Source organism: Bufo bufo, chromosome 5 (genome assembly GCF_905171765.1).
Source record: "Bufo bufo chromosome 5, aBufBuf1.1, whole genome shotgun sequence".
NCBI classification, from domain to species: domain Eukaryota; kingdom Metazoa; phylum Chordata; class Amphibia; order Anura; family Bufonidae; genus Bufo; species Bufo bufo.
In genome coordinates this window covers 363,482,336-363,501,301 of record NC_053393.1, presented here as the reverse complement: position 1 = coordinate 363,501,301, position 18,966 = coordinate 363,482,336, and the positions used below count along the sequence as shown (strand labels likewise).

At 47.6% G+C, this 18,966-nt stretch overlaps 1 protein-coding gene across 1 annotated transcript in view; it reads right to left on the bottom strand.

Annotated features, from left to right (window-relative positions):
* Positions 1-18,966, bottom strand: part of LOC121001017 (ovalbumin-related protein Y-like) — a 344,860-nt gene that overhangs the window by 161,880 nt on the left and 164,014 nt on the right. Inside the window, exon 5 of the mRNA XM_040431875.1 lies at positions 7,946-8,085. Coding sequence (XP_040287809.1) covers positions 7,946-8,085 — 140 coding nt within the window. The remainder of the gene's footprint in view (positions 1-7,945; positions 8,086-18,966) is intronic.

The following is an 18,966-nucleotide window of genomic DNA, read 5'->3' as shown; positions in this document are numbered from 1 at the left end:
ATGTGACCCCATTTCGGAAAGAAGACACCCCCAGGTATTCCGTGAGGGGCATATTGAGTCCATGAAAGATTGAAATTTTTGTCCCAAGTTAGCGGAACTGGAGACTTTGTGAGAAAAAAAATAAAAATATCAATTTCCGCTAACTTGTGCCAAAAAAAAATAATTTCTATGAACTCGCCATGCCCCTCATTGAATACCTTGGGGTGTCTTCTTTCCAAAATGGGGTCACATGTGGGGTATTTATACTGCCCTGGCATTCTAGGGGCCCCAAAGCGTGAGAAGAAGTCTGGTATCCATATGTCTAAAAATGCCCTCCTAAAAGGAATTTGGGCACCTTTGCGCATCTAGGCTTCAAAAAAGTGTCACACATCTGGTATCGCCGTACTCAGGAGAAGTTGGGGAATGTGTTTTGGGGTGTCATTTTACATATACCCATGCTGGGTGAGAGAAATATCTTGGTCAAATGCCAACTTTGTATAAAAAAATGGGAAAAGTTGTCTTTTGCCAAGATATTTCTCTCACCCAGCAAGGGTATATGTAAAATGACACCCAAAAACACATTCCCCAACTTCTCCTGAATACGGCGATACCACATGTGTGACACTTTTTTGCAGCCTAGGTGGGCAAAGGGGCCCATATTCCAAAGAGCACCTTTAGGATTTCACAGGTCATTTACCTACTTACCACACATTAGGGCCCCTGGAAAATGCCAGGGCAGTATAACTACCCCACAAGTGACGCCATTTTGGAAAGAAGACACCCTAAGGTATTCCGTGAGGGGCATGGCGAGTTCCTAGAATTTTTTATTTTTTGTCCCAAGTTAGTGGAAAATGCTGATTTTTTTTTATTTTTTTTTTTCATACAAAGTCTCATATTCCACTAACTTGTGACAAAAAAATAAAACCTTCCATGAACTCACTATGCCCATCAACGAATACCTTGGGGTCTCTTCTTTCCAAAATGGGGTCACTTGTGGGGTAGTTATACTGCCCTGGCATTCTAGGGGCCCAAATGTGTGGTAAGGAGTTTGAAATCAAATTCTGTAAAAAATGACCTGTGAAATCCGAAAGGTGCTCTTTGGAATATGGGCCCCTTTGCCCACCTAGGCTGCAAAAAAGTGTCACACATCTGGTATCCCCGTACTCAGGAGAAGGTGGGGAATGTGTTTTGGGGTGTCATTTTACATATACCCCTGCTGGGTGAGAGAAATATCTTGGCAAAAGACAACTTTTCCCATTTTTTTATACAAAGTTGGCATTTGACCAAGATATTTATCTCACCCAGCATGGGTATATGTAAAAAGACACCCCAAAACACATTCCTCAACTTCTCCTGAGTACGGCGATACCAGATGTGTGACACTTTTTTGCAGCCTAGGTGGGCAAAGAGGCCCATATTCCAAAGAGCACCTTTCGGATTTCACAGGTCATTTTTTACAGAATTTGATTTCAAACTCCTTACCACACATTCGGGCCCCTAGAATGCCAGGGCAGTATAACTACCCAACAAGTGACCCCATTTTGGAAAGAAGAGACCCCAAGGTATTCGCTGATGGGCATAGTGAGTTCATGGAAGTTTTTATTTTTTGTCACAAGTTAGTGGAATATGAGACTTTGTATGAAAAAAATAAAAAATAAAATAATCATCATTTTCCACTAACTTGTGACAAAAAATAAAAAATTCTAGGAACTTGCCATGCCCCTCACGAAATACCTTGGGGTCTCTTCTTTCCAAAATGGGGTCACTTGTGGGGTAGTTATACTGCCCTGGCATTCTAGGGGCCCGAATGTGTGGTAAGGAGTTTGAAATCAAATTCTGTAAAAAATGACCTGTGAAATCCGAAAGGTGCTCTTTGGAATATGGGCCCCTTTGCCCACCTAGGCTGCAAAAAAGTGTCACACATCTGGTATCGCCGTACTCAGAAGAAGTTGGGGAATGTGTTTTGGGGTGTCATTTTACATATACCCATGCTGGGTGAGAGAAATATCTTGGCAAAAGACAACTTTTCCCATTTTTTTTATACAAAGTTGGCATTTGACCAAGATATTTATCTCACCCAGCATGGGTATATGTAAAAAGACATCCCAAAACACATTCCTCAACTTCTCTTGAATACAGAGATACCAGATGTGTGACACTTTTTGCAGCCTAGGTGGGCAAAGGGGCCCATATTCCAAAGAGCACCTTTCGGATTTCACAGTTCATTTTTTACAGAATTTGATTTCAAACTCCTTACCACACATTTGGGCCCCTAGAATGCCAGGGCAGTATAACTACCCCACAAGTGACCCCATTTTGGAAAGAAGAGACCCCAAGGTATTTCGTGATGGGCATAGTGAGTTCATAGAAGTTTTTATTTTTTGTCACAAGTTAGTGGAATATGAGACTTTGTAAGAAAAAAAAAAAAAAAAAAAAATCATCATTTTCCGCTAACTTGTGACAAAAAATAAAAAGTTCTATGAACTCACTATGCCCATCAGCGAATACCTTAGGGTGTGTACTTTCCGAAATGGGGTCATTTGTGGGGTGTTTGTACTGTCTGGGCATTGTAGAACCTCAGGAAACATGACAGGTGCTCAAAAAGTCAGAGCTGCTTCAAAAAGCGGAAATTCACATTTTTGTACCATAGTTTGTAAACGCTATAACTTTTACCCAAACCATTTTTTTTTTACCCAAACATTTTTTTTTTATCAAAGACATGTAGAACTATAAATTTAGAACAAAATTTCTATATGGATCTCGTTTTTTTTGCAAAATTTTTCAACTGAAAGTGAAAAATGTCATTTTTTTGCAAAAAAATCGTTAAATTTCGATTAATAACAAAAAAAGTTAAAATGTCAGCAGCAATGAAATACCACCAAATGAAAGCTCTATTAGTGAGAAGAAAAGGAGGTAAAATTCATTTGGGTGGTAAGTTGCATGACCGAGCAATAAACGGTGAAAGTAGTGTAGTGCAGAATTGTAAAAAAGGGCCTGGTCTTTAGGGGGGTATAAACCTGTGGTCCTTAAGTGGTTAAAAACGGGGGGGGGGGGGGGCGCCGTTTGCCATCTTCGCCCTGGGCACCAAATGGCCTTGTCCCAGCCCTGGTGATAAGAGCCATTATTGAGGGCCACAGACACCTTTGCATTGTGGAGGTTTTATAGCTTCAGGCAGCCACACCAAACTTCTGAGAGACAGTTGAGTTTTCCTGTCTAAATATTCAGCTTGTAGAGAAAGGAACCAGGTACACCTAACCCACTGCTCCAAAACTAGAAACCTGAAAAGCCTAGAAACTGTGGATTTGCAGAATTAACTCTGTACCATCAAGAGACTGCAAATTTGTACTGCTGCAACCAAAGACATCAACAGTAAAAGTTGTGACTTGCATTTCACCACTGTCTACCTCATTATTACCACTACTGGTTGTACCACCATTAACGGTACTGGCGTCACTACAAAAACCATCAAGGGACTCAGCCACAACAAGCACCCTAAGCCCCCATAACATCAAGGGCACTTCAACCACCATCTTGGCTGATGCTTCCTACCACAGAGCGTGCCCCGGAGGATTTCGTGCTGTCCACCTCAACACGGTGCTGCCAGCCCAGGGAGGCTTTCTGCTAACCAATAGTAAACTGATGAACTGTGTGTTATATTATTTGGCCCCTCATTGGTCCACCGTGCACCTCACGTGTTGCCACTGCGACTGGCTGGCTGCATGTACAGACCAGGAGTGGCGCCTATTAGGCTTAGTGGCCAGTGCAAAAACTGCAGGTCTTTGTTTAAATATAGATATTTAAAAAGGGGGGGGGGACATCGTGTAATGTGTTTGGAGAGACCTGGGCCTGCTGACATCACTGCCCCCATGTGACTACAGCTAAGGCTTAGTTCACATCAGTGTTCAGCCTTTCCGTTCTCCTGCTCCGTTATAGGAGCAGGAGAACGGAAAGGACAGATTCGGCACATAACTGAGCCGAACGGAGCCTACGGACCCCATAGACCCCCATAGACTATAATGGGGTACTTTAGGTTTCCGCTCAGAAGATGATTTTGGAGCGGAGACAAAATTTGTGCATGCAGGACTTTTGTCTCCGCTCCAAAATCATCTTTTGAGCGGAAACCTAACGGACCCCATTATAGTCTATGGGGTCTGTAGGCTCTGTTCGGCTCAGTTATGTGCCGAATCCGTCCTTTCCGTTCTCCTGCTCCTATAAAGGAGCAGGAGAACGGAAAGGCTGAACGCTGATGTGAACTCGGCCTAAGGATTATAGCAGCAAGAATTCATCATGATAACACAAAGGACTACTCATCCATAGGTAACTGAGTTTGGCTCTGTTTAACCCTGTTTGTACCACGTCATCTGTATTTTCACATCCGACCATTGTATATCTTCTGTGTGTATATAGTGTTATGTCTAGTGTGCCCTTAAGGTAATAAAATATATAATTTAATCTTGCACTGTTCTTGTATCTCGATTACGAATCCCCACGTCCGTTGTTCGGCCGAGTTATAAGCTACCTAGGTTTGGTTTCCCAACCCGATATGATGCTGCTAGCAGACCGGGCTTATATCTAACAAGGAACTGGTGGCAGTCTACTGGGCTGGCAGGGCGCTGTTTCACTGGGGCAGTGAAAAGGCCCTCTCAGCTTGTCAGGGTTGTGAGCGAGTGTGGAGTTACGCCGGACGTAGAGTGGACCATCCTCTCTCACCCCCCGGGTTTCCCTGTGCCTGCGTGTACAGGAGGTGTCTGTGTAAACTGTGCCAAGCTGACCTTACGTACTCCCAGGGAGGGCGTAACGTCACGTCTTGGTAACCAGTGATGAAACCGTACCACGTAAGCTCGACGTAGTTGAAGTCAGGCGGGGCTGCGGGGTGCGGTATACCAGAGGAGCATGAATGGCCTATAAAACTCTCCTCACACACCGATTAAGGCGCTCTCTCCCCAAAGAGAGATAGTACCCTCCAAATCCTGTCTGCCGTTATTATAAGTTTTGCTATGATGTTGTATGTCAGGCATGGCCAATTTGAGGCTCCCCAACTGTTGCAAAATACAACTCCCAGCATGCTCAGACTGCCTACAGATATCAGCCTGCAGCAGGGCAAGGTGGGAGTTGTAGTTTTACGACAGCTGGAGAGCCGCAGGTTGGCCATGCCTGTTCTATGTTGTAGGAAAGAATTGCGGCACTTCACGCAAATGGCTTTGATTGCAATGGACAATGGTGAGGTAAACATGGGCTTCTTTGTACAGATTCCCAGTTACAGATGAGCTATGACGAGATAAACACAGGCTTCTCTACTGTGGTTGGACTCTGGCTTCGTTGCAGTTCCCTAGTTTTGGATGGACTTGGGCAACCACGCATGTTGGTCAGGGAAGACCAGCAGTTGCTGACTTCTAGTCTGTGGGAGGGCCATGGGTCACGCTTGCCGTGGCTCATCGTGTGAGGTGTTGCAATTGGTCAGGTTCACTCAACTGTGCTGTATGGTGATTAGTGTTGAGCGAATCGACGTCCACGAACTGGAATTTAATCTGAAAATTTGATTCTCCACGAAGCCGAATTTCCTCGTGCTTTGATGGTAACTAATTGATTTCCCCTAAATGGCGGTAAAAAATAAATAAAAATCATACTTACCTCATCTATTTGAGCGTGAAGAAACTAGCACTACCATCATGATTGAAGATCCAGGGCGAAATCCCCTGTGCTGGGACGTACGATGTCACCAGCCTGGGGGTGACATGACGTCATCACAGGCTGCACAAGATTTTGCGCTGGATCTACAAATCAAGATGGTGACAGCTGTCTCTTCGCGATCAAATGGATGAAGTTAAGTATGATTTTTTAAATGTTACACTGTAATAGTGATGTCAGATGCCGCGATCAGCTATGAACATGGCATCTGAGGCGTACAATGACGGGGAGCTCAAGTGGATGGGGTGAGTTTAATTTGTTTATTATTTTTAACCCCTCGATGGACATTTTACTAAGCATTCTGTATTAAGAATGCTATTATTACATTACATTATCATAACATGGTTATAAGGCAAAATATTAAAGATCGGGTCCCCAAACCGATCATCTCCTAGCAACCATGCGTGAAAATCGCACTGCATCCGCACTTGCTTGCGGATGCTTGCGATTTTCACGCAGCCCCATTCACTTCTATGGGGCCTGCGTTGCGTGAAAAATGCACAATATAGAGCATGCTGCGATTTTCACGCAACGCACAAGTGATGCATGAAAATCACCACTCATGTACACAGTCCCATTGAAGTGAATGGGTCCGGATTTAGTGCGGGTGCAATGCGTTCACCTCACGCATTGCACCAGCGCGGAATTCTCGCCCATGCGAAAGGGGCCTATGGGCATGCAAGCTTCTAGTGGCTGATAAGGGTCATGTGACCGTGTGTATGCCAGTTGGGATGTGAGGAGAAAGACTTGCAGGCTTCTATTGGCTAATGTAGGTCATGTGATAGTGCCATATTTGCATTTTTTTGGGAACAGTACGTGCTAGAGAGCTGAGACCCTGTCTAAAACCTTCCCGGACACCTGATGTACCTGTGTGACAAATTTTGTGATTGTAAATGCGGATTCCTTTAAGGCTACTTTCACACTAGCGTTCGGAGCGGATCCGTCTGATGTTTCATCAGACGGATCCGCTCCTATAATGCAGACGTTTGCATCCGTTCAGAACAGATCCGTCTGCATTATAACTTAGGAAATTTTCTAAGTCTGAAAGTAGCCTGAGCGGATCCGTTCAGACTTTACATTGAAAGTCAATGGGGAACGGATCCGCTTGAAGATTGAGCCATATGGTGTCATCTTCAAGCGGATCCGTCCCCATTGACTTCCATTATAAGTCTGGACGGATCCGCTCGCCTCCGCACGGCCAGGCGGACACCCGAACGCTGCAAGCAGCGTTCAGGTGTCCGCTCACTGAGCGGAGCGGAGGCTGAACGCTGCCAGACTGATGCATTCTCAGTGGATCCGCCTCCACTGAGAATGCATTGGGGCCGGACGGCTGCCTTCAGGACCGCTCGTGAGCCCCTTCAAACGGAGCTCACGAGCGGACACCTGAACGCAGGTGTGAAAGTAGCCTAACATACATACACTCAGCTTTATAACATTATTTGATGTTGGGGGGCAGGTTTATCATGTTAACCCAGTTGGAAAAATTGCCTATAAATTGCCTGGTCCTTTAAGGTATGGCCACATCGTCAGGTCTCTGCAAGCAGGTTTAGAAGCCCATACCAGGAGTGCATTCAAAAAAGAGAAGTTGTATCTGTAACGCCCTGCAAAGGGGGCATTACCACCTTTTGCGCCCCTACACTATCTGTAATGGTTGATCCTGTGTCATCTTGTGTATTTATTGCCATGTCCTGCATAATGTGCATTCATATTTCCTTTCAAATAACTGTTTAAGTGTAATGTGCCTGGTTTACCAGCAGATGGCGGCAACAATGACAGAGCTAGTTTCCCTGGAGTGGACCCTTCTATCCATTCCAGCCCTCTTTAGAGAGGGAGGTGTTAGTAAGAGTGAGTTGAGAGCAGCCCCTGCAAGGGGAAGGCTGTGTGCCAGCCAGCAGAGCACCCTCTAAAGAAAGATTCCCTGGACAAGATACAGATCAAGATAAAGAGTCAGACTACAGAAAGTTAAGTACAGCAGAAGAGAAATGAAAAGTTCCTATTTAATCCAGCCAGCATAGCAGGGCTGAAAGGGTACAGATGTAGCAGAGCCGAATGTGTTGGCCTAACATTTTCATGCCAAAACCTGCTGATGACCAAGATAAAGTTGGAAGATTGTTCCCTGATGAAACATATCTGCATATCTATCCTTTATATTTTCTCTCTGTTCTGATCCACCCCTGATTTTGGAAACCTGACCGTGCGGCCGTACCCTTACTGTATTAATAATATACCCAATGATGCAGCGACTGTATGCAGGTTACAGACATCAGATGCTACTTACAGTGCTCAGAGTAAATGATTCATTTTGTGTGTGAAGCTGATGAAAACTCTGTGTCCAGTTTGCCAGTAAATATGCTGTGTTAACAACTACAATCTTTGTATTATTAGTTATGGAGTCCAAAGACATGTTTTGAAAGGTATCTAGAAAAAGAAGAGAGGTTTAATATTAACGTCTATTACAGTGATGCTCTCACCTATGCGGCATTGAGCATTTAGATACCATTGTGGACTGAAATCTGTAATGTATCATTCCACTTACAAACAACATGGCCTTTATCTGAGGGATATTACCCCCATCCTGTACCAGATTTACATGTCAGAAGCCTTTAAGCACAGAGTGGGACATTCATTAAGCCCCTTTAAGCCAAAAAATAAAACAGTTGCAAAGTAGCCAATAGCAGACCACAACAGGGACGAGCCTCCCTAGTGTGACCCGTGATGCTAAGGAGGCTCATCCCCGTCGTGGCCTGCTATTGGCTGTCGTTGGATGTTCTGATCCGCCAGACGGTGAGTTGCAGGGAGCAGAAGCTACATGGATGCTGGGGAATGGGATAAGTATCATCTATATGAGGGGCCCGGGCATTGGGGGGCATGTTTTAGGGTACTTTCACACTAGCTTTATTCTTTTCCGGCATAAAGTTTTGTCAAAAGGGCTCTATGCCATAAAAGAACTGATCAGGCATATCCCATTGCATTCTGAATGGATAGAAATCCGTTCAGTTTGCATCAGTATGCCTTCCGTTCAGTCACTGTCAGGCGTTTTGGCCGGACATAATACCGCAGCATGCTGCGGTATTATGTCCATCCAAAATGCCTTATCAGTCGCCGGAACCCCGGCATTAATTCCCATTGTCTTGCATTAGTGCCGGATCCGGCATTGCAAAACAACTGAAGGACGGATCCGTCCTCCCGGGAAAACTGTGAAAAAGACTGCAAGGCGGATCCGTCCATCCGCATGACAAGCGGAGAGACGGATCCGTTCTTGCAATGCATTTGTAGACGGATCCGCAACCGGATCCATCTACAAATGCTGTCAGTTGTCACACTGATCGGCGGATCCGGCAGGCAGCTCCAACGACGGAACTGCCTGCCGGATCACACTAACGCTAGTGTGAAAGTACCCTTAAACATTGGATAACCCCTTTAAAACTGAAGTGTAGAACACTGATTTTAATGAATGTCCCCCAGGACTGTAGGCCCTTCCCTTTAGGGTACAGCTACATAGAATTTTTGAGAGGAGGTTTTGAGGAAGATCTGCCTGCAGGCCTGAAGCCTATGCGGTAGTATTCCCGGCGCAGGCGGGCGCGATGACGTCATTGCGTGCGCCTGTGACGTGTGCCGCGCACCTGCCTATCCACGAGTGAGCGCCAGGAGTCTGGGACACAGGTAAGTATTGGCTTTTATTACATTTTTTGGTGTGCCAAACTGCCAACTTTGGGGGACATTACTTGGGGGCACAGAAGGCGAGGATACATATTACTGAAGGGACAGTGGGGGGCAAATTACTACATGGGGCAGTGTGGGGGAAATTAATACTGTGGGGGCAGTCTGGGAGAAAATGAATACTGTGGGGGAAATTAATATTGTGGTGGCAGTGTGGGGGACAATTAATATTGTGGGGCAGTGTGGGGGACAATTACCACTGTGGGGGGAAAATTACTACTCTGTGGGCAGTCTGAAGGGAAATCAATACTGTGGGGGCAGTGTGAGGAAATTAATACTGTGGGGGCAGTGTGGGGGACAATTAGTACTGTGGAGGCAGTGTGGGGGACAATTGCTACTGTGGGGGCAGTGTGGGGGACAATTATAACTGTGGGGGCAGTGTGGGGGACAATTGGTACTGTGGGGGTAGTGTTGGGGGACAATTGGTACTGTGGGGGACAATTGCTAATGTGGGGGACAATTACTACTGTGGGGGCAGTGTGGGGGACAATTGGTACTGTGGGGGCAGTGTGGGGGACAATTACTACTGTGGGGGCGGTGTGGGGACAATTACTACTGTGGGGTCAGTGTGGGGGATGTCGCTATATGGTAGGAACTATAGGGGCATTTCTATTACAAGGACATATTAGGGGACATTATCTTTCTGGGACACTATACAAGTATATTACCTGGAGCAGAATATAGGAGGTTATTATTACTGGGGGCACTCTAGGGAACATTATAATTGCTGTAGACACCATAGGGACATTTGGGGGTCATTTATCAAACTTTTGCAAAGTAGAACTGGCTTAGTTGCAACCAGATTCCACTTTAAATTTTAGACAGCTCCTTTTGAGAAAGAAATGTGGAAACTGATTGGTTGCTATGGGCAACTAAGCCATTTGTACTTTACACCAGTTTGATACATGACCCCAATATGAGAAATCTAACATGTCTTTGTAACAAACTCTGTAGAGACGAGATGCGGCTGAAAGAATTTGTCATGGTGTTCTGGGTCAAACGGAGGAGAAGAGGAAAGAGAAGATCTACATGATAGGAGATATCACTGGATGTAACAGGTATGTGGTGCTGTATTCTCCTATATGTAGAGCCGGCTCACTACTGTGACCTGGGTCTCATCTTCTCCTCCAAGTGTTTTTTTTTATTATAAGGCTACTATCACACTAGCGTTAAAGTTTTCCGGTATTGAGTTCTGTCATAGGGTCTCAATACGGGAAAAAAAACGCTTCTGTTTTTTCCCCATTCATTGACAATGGGGACAAAACTGAACTGAACAGAACGGAATCCTCCAAAATGCATTCCGTTCCATTTAGTTACGTTCCCAGACCGGAGGGCAAACCGCAGCATGTTGTATTTTGCTTTCCGTCTGGGATGCGGAGCAAGACAGATCTGACACAATAGAAAACGGTTCCGTCCCCCTTGACTTTCAATGGAATTCATGACGGATCCATCTTGGCTATGTTACAGATAAAACAACCGGATCCGTTCATAATGGATGCAGATGGTTGCATTATCAGTAGCGGAAGTGTTTTTGCTGAACCCTGCTGGATCGAACAAAAACGCTAGTGTGAAAGTAGCCTAATTTATGTATTTTAAATTTGGCAACTAAAAATTTAATTTGTGGGTATTTTTGCAGTCCTATGTAACACTACAGATAACATAAGGTAAAAGGGTTCTCTGGGATTTACATGTTGATATAGGTGATGTGCGCGGTGCGATATGTGGGAGCGTGGCTTGAGGGTGGGCGGGGACACAGGGGCCCCATAATTTCGTATTGCCCAGGGGCCCCATGAGTTATCAGTCAGCCCCTGAAGGAATCGGAAATATAAATGAAGAATTTAAATTACTCTTTCCTGGTGGATCCACTTCTGGCTTTGGCTGAAAACCCTGTAGGCAGATCTACCTCAAAACCTCCTCCAAAAAACTCTGTGTGGCCAGACCCTTGTAAGGCCCCTTTCACACGAGCGAGTATTCCGCGCGGATGCGATGCGGGAGGTGAACGCATTGCACCCGCACTGAATACCGACCCATCCATTTCTATGGGGCTGTGCACACGAGCAGTGATTTTCACGCATCACTTTTGCGTTGCGTGAAAATTGCAGCATGCTCCTCTTTGTGCGTTTTTCACATAACGCAGGCCCCATAGAAATTAATGGGGTTGCGTGAAAATCGCAAGCATCCGCAAGCAAGTGCGGCTGCGGTGCGATTTTCACGCACGGTTGCTAGGAGACGATCGGGATGGGGACCCGATCATTATTATTTTCCCTTATAACATGGTTATAAGGGAAAATAATAGCATTCTAAATACAGAATGCATAGTAAAACATCGCTGGAGGGGTTAAAAAAAAATTAAAAAATTTTTTAAAAAATTTAACTCACCTTAATCCACTTGTTCGCGTAGCCCGGCATCTCCTTCTGGCTTCATCTGATCTCTGTGCAGCAACAGGACCTTTGGTGACGTCATTCTGGTCATCACATGATCCATCACCATGGTAAAAGATCATGTGACGTACCATGTGATGACCGGAGTGACGTCATCAAAGGTCCTGTTGCTGCAGAGAGATCAGATGAAGACAGAAGGAGATGCCGGCATCGCGAACAAGTGGATTAAGGTGAGTTACATTTTTATTTTTATTTTTTAACCCCTCCAGCGATGTTTTACTATGCATTCTGTATTCAGAATGCTATTATTTTCCCTTACCCTAAGTTCACACTTGCGCGTTTTACAGCGCGTTCGAACGCGCTGTAAAACGCATAACCGATGCAAACCAATGCTTCCCTATGGGACTGGTTCACATTTTCGCGTTTTACAGCGCGTTCGAACGCGCTGAAAAACGCCCGACGCATAAACAAGTTCTTGAGCTTCTTTAGGGCGTTTTGTCGCGCGTTTGCGGCCATAGGACACGGCTGTCAATCACACAAACGCGTGTAATACACGCGTTGACTATGGACAAAAATGCGCGACAAAAACGCGCGTTAAACGCGCATATAAAATACGCTCAGGTCTAAACCCAGTGTTATAACCATGTTATAAGGGAAAATAATACAATCTACAGAACACTGATCCCAAGCCCGAACTTCTGTGAAGAGGTTCGGGTTTGGATACCAAACATGCGCGATTTTTCTCACGCGAGTGCAAAACGCATTACAATGTTTTGCACTTGTGCGGAAAAATCGCGGGTGTTCCCGCAACGCACCCGCACATTTTCCCGCAACGCCCGTGTGAAAGAGGCCTAAGAAAGACTTTACATGATTTGTAAAATCAACTTAACTTTAAAAACCCTAACTTTAAAAACCCGCAGCTGTATAATTTGTGCACCCTTGCAGGACTTAGGTCCAAACTTTTTGGGCTAGTTCACACTTCAGTTATTTGGTCAGTTATTTCCATCAGTTAGGCCTCATTCACACATACGTGGACCACGGTCTGTGAAAACCTGTCGTCCTGCTGAGTGCAGGAGTGCGCGGTGTACACTCATATAATCTATACGAGTGTACTACTGAACAGCGGCGGCAACACGAAGCGCACAGCGTCATAGCAACCAATGACGCCGTGTGCTCCTGCACTCAGCAGGACGGCAGGCTGGGTTTTCATGGACTGTGTTCCACGTATGTGTGAATGAGGCCTTATTGTGAGTCAAAACCAGTAGGGAAGCCTCCACAGAGATCAGGTGTAATGATTTGATTTGCACCTATTCAGTAAGGCCGGACTAGGAGCGCAGCGGTAGGGGTAGGCCAGCATGAACATGGTTTAGAAATAACGGAGAGCAGATAGGGTTAAAATTGAACTGAGAGAGGAGGGGTGGAGCTGTGGGCATGGTAATGGGGGGGGCGGAGCCAGTTAGGAGTCAAGAGGAGTAGAGAGAAGGTGAGGGAGAGCCACTTTGAGAAGCAGACAAACGAACATGGCACTTATAGACAGCATGGTGGAGGAGATGTTGCGGAGGCTGAGGCAAGAGGCGGAGGTGAGAGGGCCAGGCTGGCTACAGGATTGGGTCGGCGGCCTGTTGGGGGAGCCCTCAGGTGCGTTACATTCCCCAGAGACAGTCTCCAATGTACGGGCTGCCCGGCCGTGGCGGGGCCACCCGCCGGCGCGCTTAAGCCCTGAATGTAACCCCAGGACTCTGCGCCGTTTAGGGAGTCCCTCAGGGGAGCTTCCGCGGCGGGGGCACACGCGCAGCCTGCCGACACGCGCTCCCGCCGTAGTTCGGCGGAGTCTGGAGCAGAGTGGGACACCCCCTCCCCCACTCTCTGCAGCGTCTTCGTCAGGAACAGGACCAGGTTCTGCGGGCCAGGTGTTATCGGGCGGTCTGCTCGGCGTGGGCAGCAAGGGAGACGGGCTGCACAGACAGGAGGAGAAGAACTGTGCAGGCCTAGAGGCGCAAAGCGTGAAGAAGCGGGGATCGATCAACACGTGGCAGGAGCCATACACATGCACCTGTCTGGAGCGTCTAGCGACACCCAGGGATCCACGGCAACGCATGCAGATAGGCCTTCAACGTCTGTGATGCCTGTCCGGGATGAGACGCCAGCTACTTCTAGGAGCACGATGCCAGGATTCCGGGACCAGCAGGAGACAGGACTGACGGCAGCGGGAGTCACAGCACCCGCGGTGCCTGGTGAGACATCATGGGGTCCCATATTAGCGCAAGTTTGCTCCCGGGGTGGTGGGTTGGTCCCTGGGGAATTGGGAGCGGGGTTAGGTCAGATTTTTGGGGGTTTAGCAGGGTGGTTGTCTAGTTTGGGGACATCCCCGTTGCCGGCTTGGGTGGGTAACCGGGGGTTGGGACTGGGCCGGTTGGTGTCAGTTTGGCGTCAGTTTCAGTGGAGACGCAAGTGGGTGGGAAGGAAGACAGGCCGAGGTTGGATGATAGGGCACGGGGGGAAGTATATGTGTGCTTTGAAGGCCCTCTGGGGGCTCACTTGAAGCAAGAGATGAAAGAAAAAATTTGTAAATGGGAGTACATGGAAATATTTTTCCTGCTCCCCTTAGAACGATTTAATTTGGATAGGATTAGAGAGGAAGACGATAAAAAGGAGGAGGAGGAGAAAAGGCGGTACCAACTTTCGCCAACTGGTTACAGGCGTTTGCTATTCTGGCAAGCGTTATTGGCGAAAAGTCGCCAGAATGTTGCTCCGTGTTATTTTGCTATCAAGATGCCATAGGGGATGGGTATCGGACTTATGGGGGAGTGGGGTGGCTTCGATACGACGAACAATTTCATCAGCGTAAGGCGGTTAGGCCCGATATCCGTTGGGATCACAAGGATATTGGTCTTTGGTTGAGTGTGACAGCACCGATCCGGTCGTCGCAGCCCTTTCGGGGGGAAGTTGGGGGGGGGGGGGGCCATGGCATTGGCCTCTGCAAAAGGATTATCCTTCCTTTTCAATGAAGGAAGCTGCAGGTTCGGGGGGGAAGTGCAAGTTCAAGCACGAATGTTCTTTGTGTGGGGGCACGCACGGCGCCAATAGGTGTTTTCGGGGAGGAAAGCAGAGAGGTGGGGACTCAGCTGGAAAAGGGCCAGACACCGGTACAGGTGGAAAGGATGCGGGACTTCCTAGATAGGTACCCGAATCGGCAGCAAAGCTGTTGGGTGATGGTTTTGGTTTCCGGATCCCGTCAGTTATAACGGCAGGGCCGTTGGTGCATAAGAACTTACCGTCCGTGCTTGAACACCTAGGGATAGTCTCGGAAAAATTGGGGAATTTCCGGATTTCACCGCTGGGGTTGGTGCCCAAAAAGGAGGCATCAGTTTATCATTCCCAAAAGAGGCATCAGTTAATGATGGCATAGATCCCGAAGTATGTTCGGTAATATATGCGTCGTTCGATGCGGCGGTGGGCTGGGTGAGGCGTTTGGGGCGGGGCACGTTATTAGCCAAAATTGATATTGAGGCGGCGTTTCGCTTGTTACCGGTTCACGTTGACAGTATGCGGTTGCTAGGTTGTTTTTGGGAGGGGGGTTATTTTGTGGAAAGATGTTTGCCCATGGGATGTTCGGTTTCTTGTGCGTATTTTGAAGCGTTTAGTTCTTTTTTGGAATGGGTGGTAGTTGAGGTATCTGGTTGTTCGTCGGTTATCCACTATCTCGATGATTTTTTATGCCTGGGGCCCGCGGGGTCCAGGGTTTGTTTGTTGTTATCACATACCTTGCGGTCTGTTTTTGCGAATTTTGGGGTCCCTTTAGCAGAAGAAAAGACGGTGGGCCCGGTGACTGAGTTATGTTTTTTGGGCATTGTAAGAGATACAGTTTGAATGGAATGTCGGTTGCCCGAAGAAAAAATTGCGGTATTAAGGGAAGACGTGAATAGGGTCATAAAGCGAGAAAAAATCACGTTGCGAGACCTACAGTCCTTGCTGGGTAAGCTGAAGTTTGCATGTTGTATCTTGCCAATGGGTAGGATATTTTGCAGACATTTAGCGGCAGCTACAGCGGGGGTTACGGCCCCCATCATTTTTTGCGGCTGGGAAAAGAGTTAAAGGGTGACCTGAGGGTGTGAGCCGAATTCTTGGGCAGTTATAACGGTAGGTCGATGGTCATGGGGGAGGCATGGGACAACGTAGATTTTGACTTGCATACTGACGCGGCGGGGGGTGTGGGTTTTGGGGCTTACTGTCAAGGGAAAAGGTGCGCTGGTCAGTGGCCGGAGAGTTGGGTGACTAGAGGTTGGGTCAGGAATCTGGCACTTTTAGAATTGTTCCCCATTGTCATGGCGGTGGTGTTGTGGGGTGAACATTTCAGAAACAGAAAGGTGCGATTCCACTGCGATAATCTAGGGGTAGTTCAGCTTATCGGCATCTTCCCCGCCAGTAGTTAAACTATTGCAGTTTTTAGTCCTGTGCTGTTTGTCGCTTAACACTTGGGTGGTTGCGGTACATGTGGCGGGGGTGACTAATTCACTGGCGGATGCTCTTTCTCGTTCACAGTTGGAGCGGTTCCGGCTTATGGCGCCAGAAGCGGAAGAACGGGGTATGGACTGTCCAGAGTGGCTTTGGGGGATCCTGGAGCAGCGGTAATGGGCCTGTTGAGGGGGTCGTTGATTCCTGGGACCTGGTTGGCATATGGTAAGGCGTGGGAATGATGGGAGCAGTGGAAGACTCAGCTGAGCATGGGGGGTGAGGAAGGGGAGATAGGGTTATTGTTGCTGTTAGGGCACCTTTGGGAAGAAGGGTGGACGGTCCCGCAGTTGAACAGGTTCATGGCCGGGTTGGCTTTTGGTTTTCGCATGAGGGGAGCGACTGATGTTGCTAAGTCTTTCTTGGTCCGACAAGTGGTAAAGGCTTGGCGTAAGGGGTACAAAGTGGAGAACAGAAGAAGGCCGGTGTCGTTCCAGTTACTCCTGGGGTTGGGAGACAAGTTGGGGGTGATTTGTAGTTCGGCATGGGAAGTTAACCTGTTCAGGGCGGCGTTCGCTTTGGCATTTTTCGGGGCGTTCCGGTTGGGAAACTGGTGTGTGGCAGTACGACCAAGGCAGGAGGTATTAGGAACGAAGATGTAGAGTGGCGAGTTGACAGGGTGTCTGTTTGGATTCGGAGGTCAAAGACGGATCATGAGGGCAGAGGCAGACAGTTGGTTTTGTTTGCGGTTCCAGATTGTGCCATGTGTCCGGTTCGTAGTGTGGAGGGGTCTTACCTATCACGTTTTCAGCTTCTAGCGGTGTTTAAAAAATGTTTGCAGGCAATGGGGGTATGTAATAAGGGATATTCGGGGCATTCCTTTCGGATTGGGGCTGCTACTGAGGCTGCCAGTTTGGGTCTAAGCGATGAGGTGATAATGCGTATTGGGCGGTGGGAATCGGTGCATTTTTTGGTCATATGTTAGACTGGGGTTGTTGTGAGTGATGTGTCGCCTTTTTCTAGGTAGTTAATTTTATCTTTTGCTTCGTTACAGGTACTTCGGCTGCTCTTGTATGGATCATGGGGCACTCTTATGTGTTTTGGGGGGCCCAGAGGGCAGAGGTTAGGCCTAATGGGAGGCAGTTGGGTTTTCGGGAGGATGTGGCGGTGGTTCGGTGGTTATGGGTTAGGGGCATGTTGTGGGGGGACGTTATGAGGGAAGTGCACTGTTTTGTCAGGCTTGATCGGCCTCCTGATATTTTGGTGCTTCATGTCGGGGGTAACGATTTGGGTGGGCGCCCCTTTAGAGAATTGATCAGGGACGTCAAGTTTGATCTGCTGAGATTGTGGTCTTTATTCCCAGGGCTGATTACAGTGTGGTCGGACATTGTCCCGAGGCAGTCTTGGAGGGGAGCCAGGTCGGTGGAATGAATTAATAAGGCCCGGATAAAGGTGAACAGGGCGATAGGGAGGTTCATGGCTAGAAATGGGGCAGTGGCAGTTCGGCATGAGGAACTAGAGAGGGGGACAGGGAATTTTTGGAGGGCTGATGGAGTCCACCTGAATGCAGTGGGGACTGACTTGTGGTCTCTGGGGATTCACGGGGGGGGGGGGGGGGGGTTCAGATTGCACTACGGATGTGGAGGGACAAGCAGGCTTAAGGAAGTCAAGCTGTGCGTTTGTGGAGGTGGGGGAGGTCCTCAAAGTTGGATAAAATATACTGATACGTGAGGATGGGAGGGCCCCGCGGGAGGGGCTGGACTCTCATAGTGGATCGGGATTGGAGGAATTTAAGGCGTCCATCAAGGTTGCCTCCAAGCTGGGTTTAACGGCTGGGGGTAAGATGGAGTCGCCGGAGGGTTGTGGTTTGTTGGTTATGGTTATTTGGGGCTTCTAGGACCTCCCTCGCCAGGGGTTAATTATGGTTTTGTGTTATTTAACTTTTATGTGGTTACTTATTTGTGTATTTAATTAAAAAAACGGCTGCTGTGGCCGTTTTAAATCCGAACCGTTGTTGTTGTGGTTATTTGGTTGGGATAAGGAGTAGAGAGTTCATTGGAAGGGATTCAAGAAAAAGGTAAGCTCGAGTGAAGGTATAGCTAATACCATGGTCATGTGTTTTTGACCCACACCTGGTTTTGGCTCACAATAACTGTGCGTGTGAACTCAGCCTTAATCCTCATGCACACGGCCGTTGAATGGACAACATCCATGCATATTCCACAGACGGATCCAGACCTATTCAACTTGAATGGGTCAGTAATCCGTCTGCACCGCAAAAAAGTAATGCATGCACTACTTTTTTGCGGTGCGGGGACACAGAGAGAAACCCCACGGAAGCACTCCGTAGTGCTTCCATTGGGGTTATGTGCGGTCCATTCCGCACTGCACCTTCCAGATTGCGGACCCATTCAAGTGAATGGGTCTGCATCCGTGATGCGGTGTGCATGCGTCCGTGGACTGTATATTGTGGAGCCGCTGTTTGCAGGCCGGGCAACGTGCATGAGGCCTAACTGTGAGAAGTTCTCATCATTCCCAGAGCCTTACCACAACTCCCTACAGCAGCATACTGAGGGCCATTTACTAATTGTGCCTCGTCACTTTTGGGCATAAAAAAGTAGCAACATGTATTTTTAGGGGAAGGAGGACTATTGATACTGTTACAGGAAGATCCCGGCTGTATGGTACAGCTGGCAGTTACAGTACAATTCTAAAACAATTGTGAATCGATAAGGCCGAGTTCAC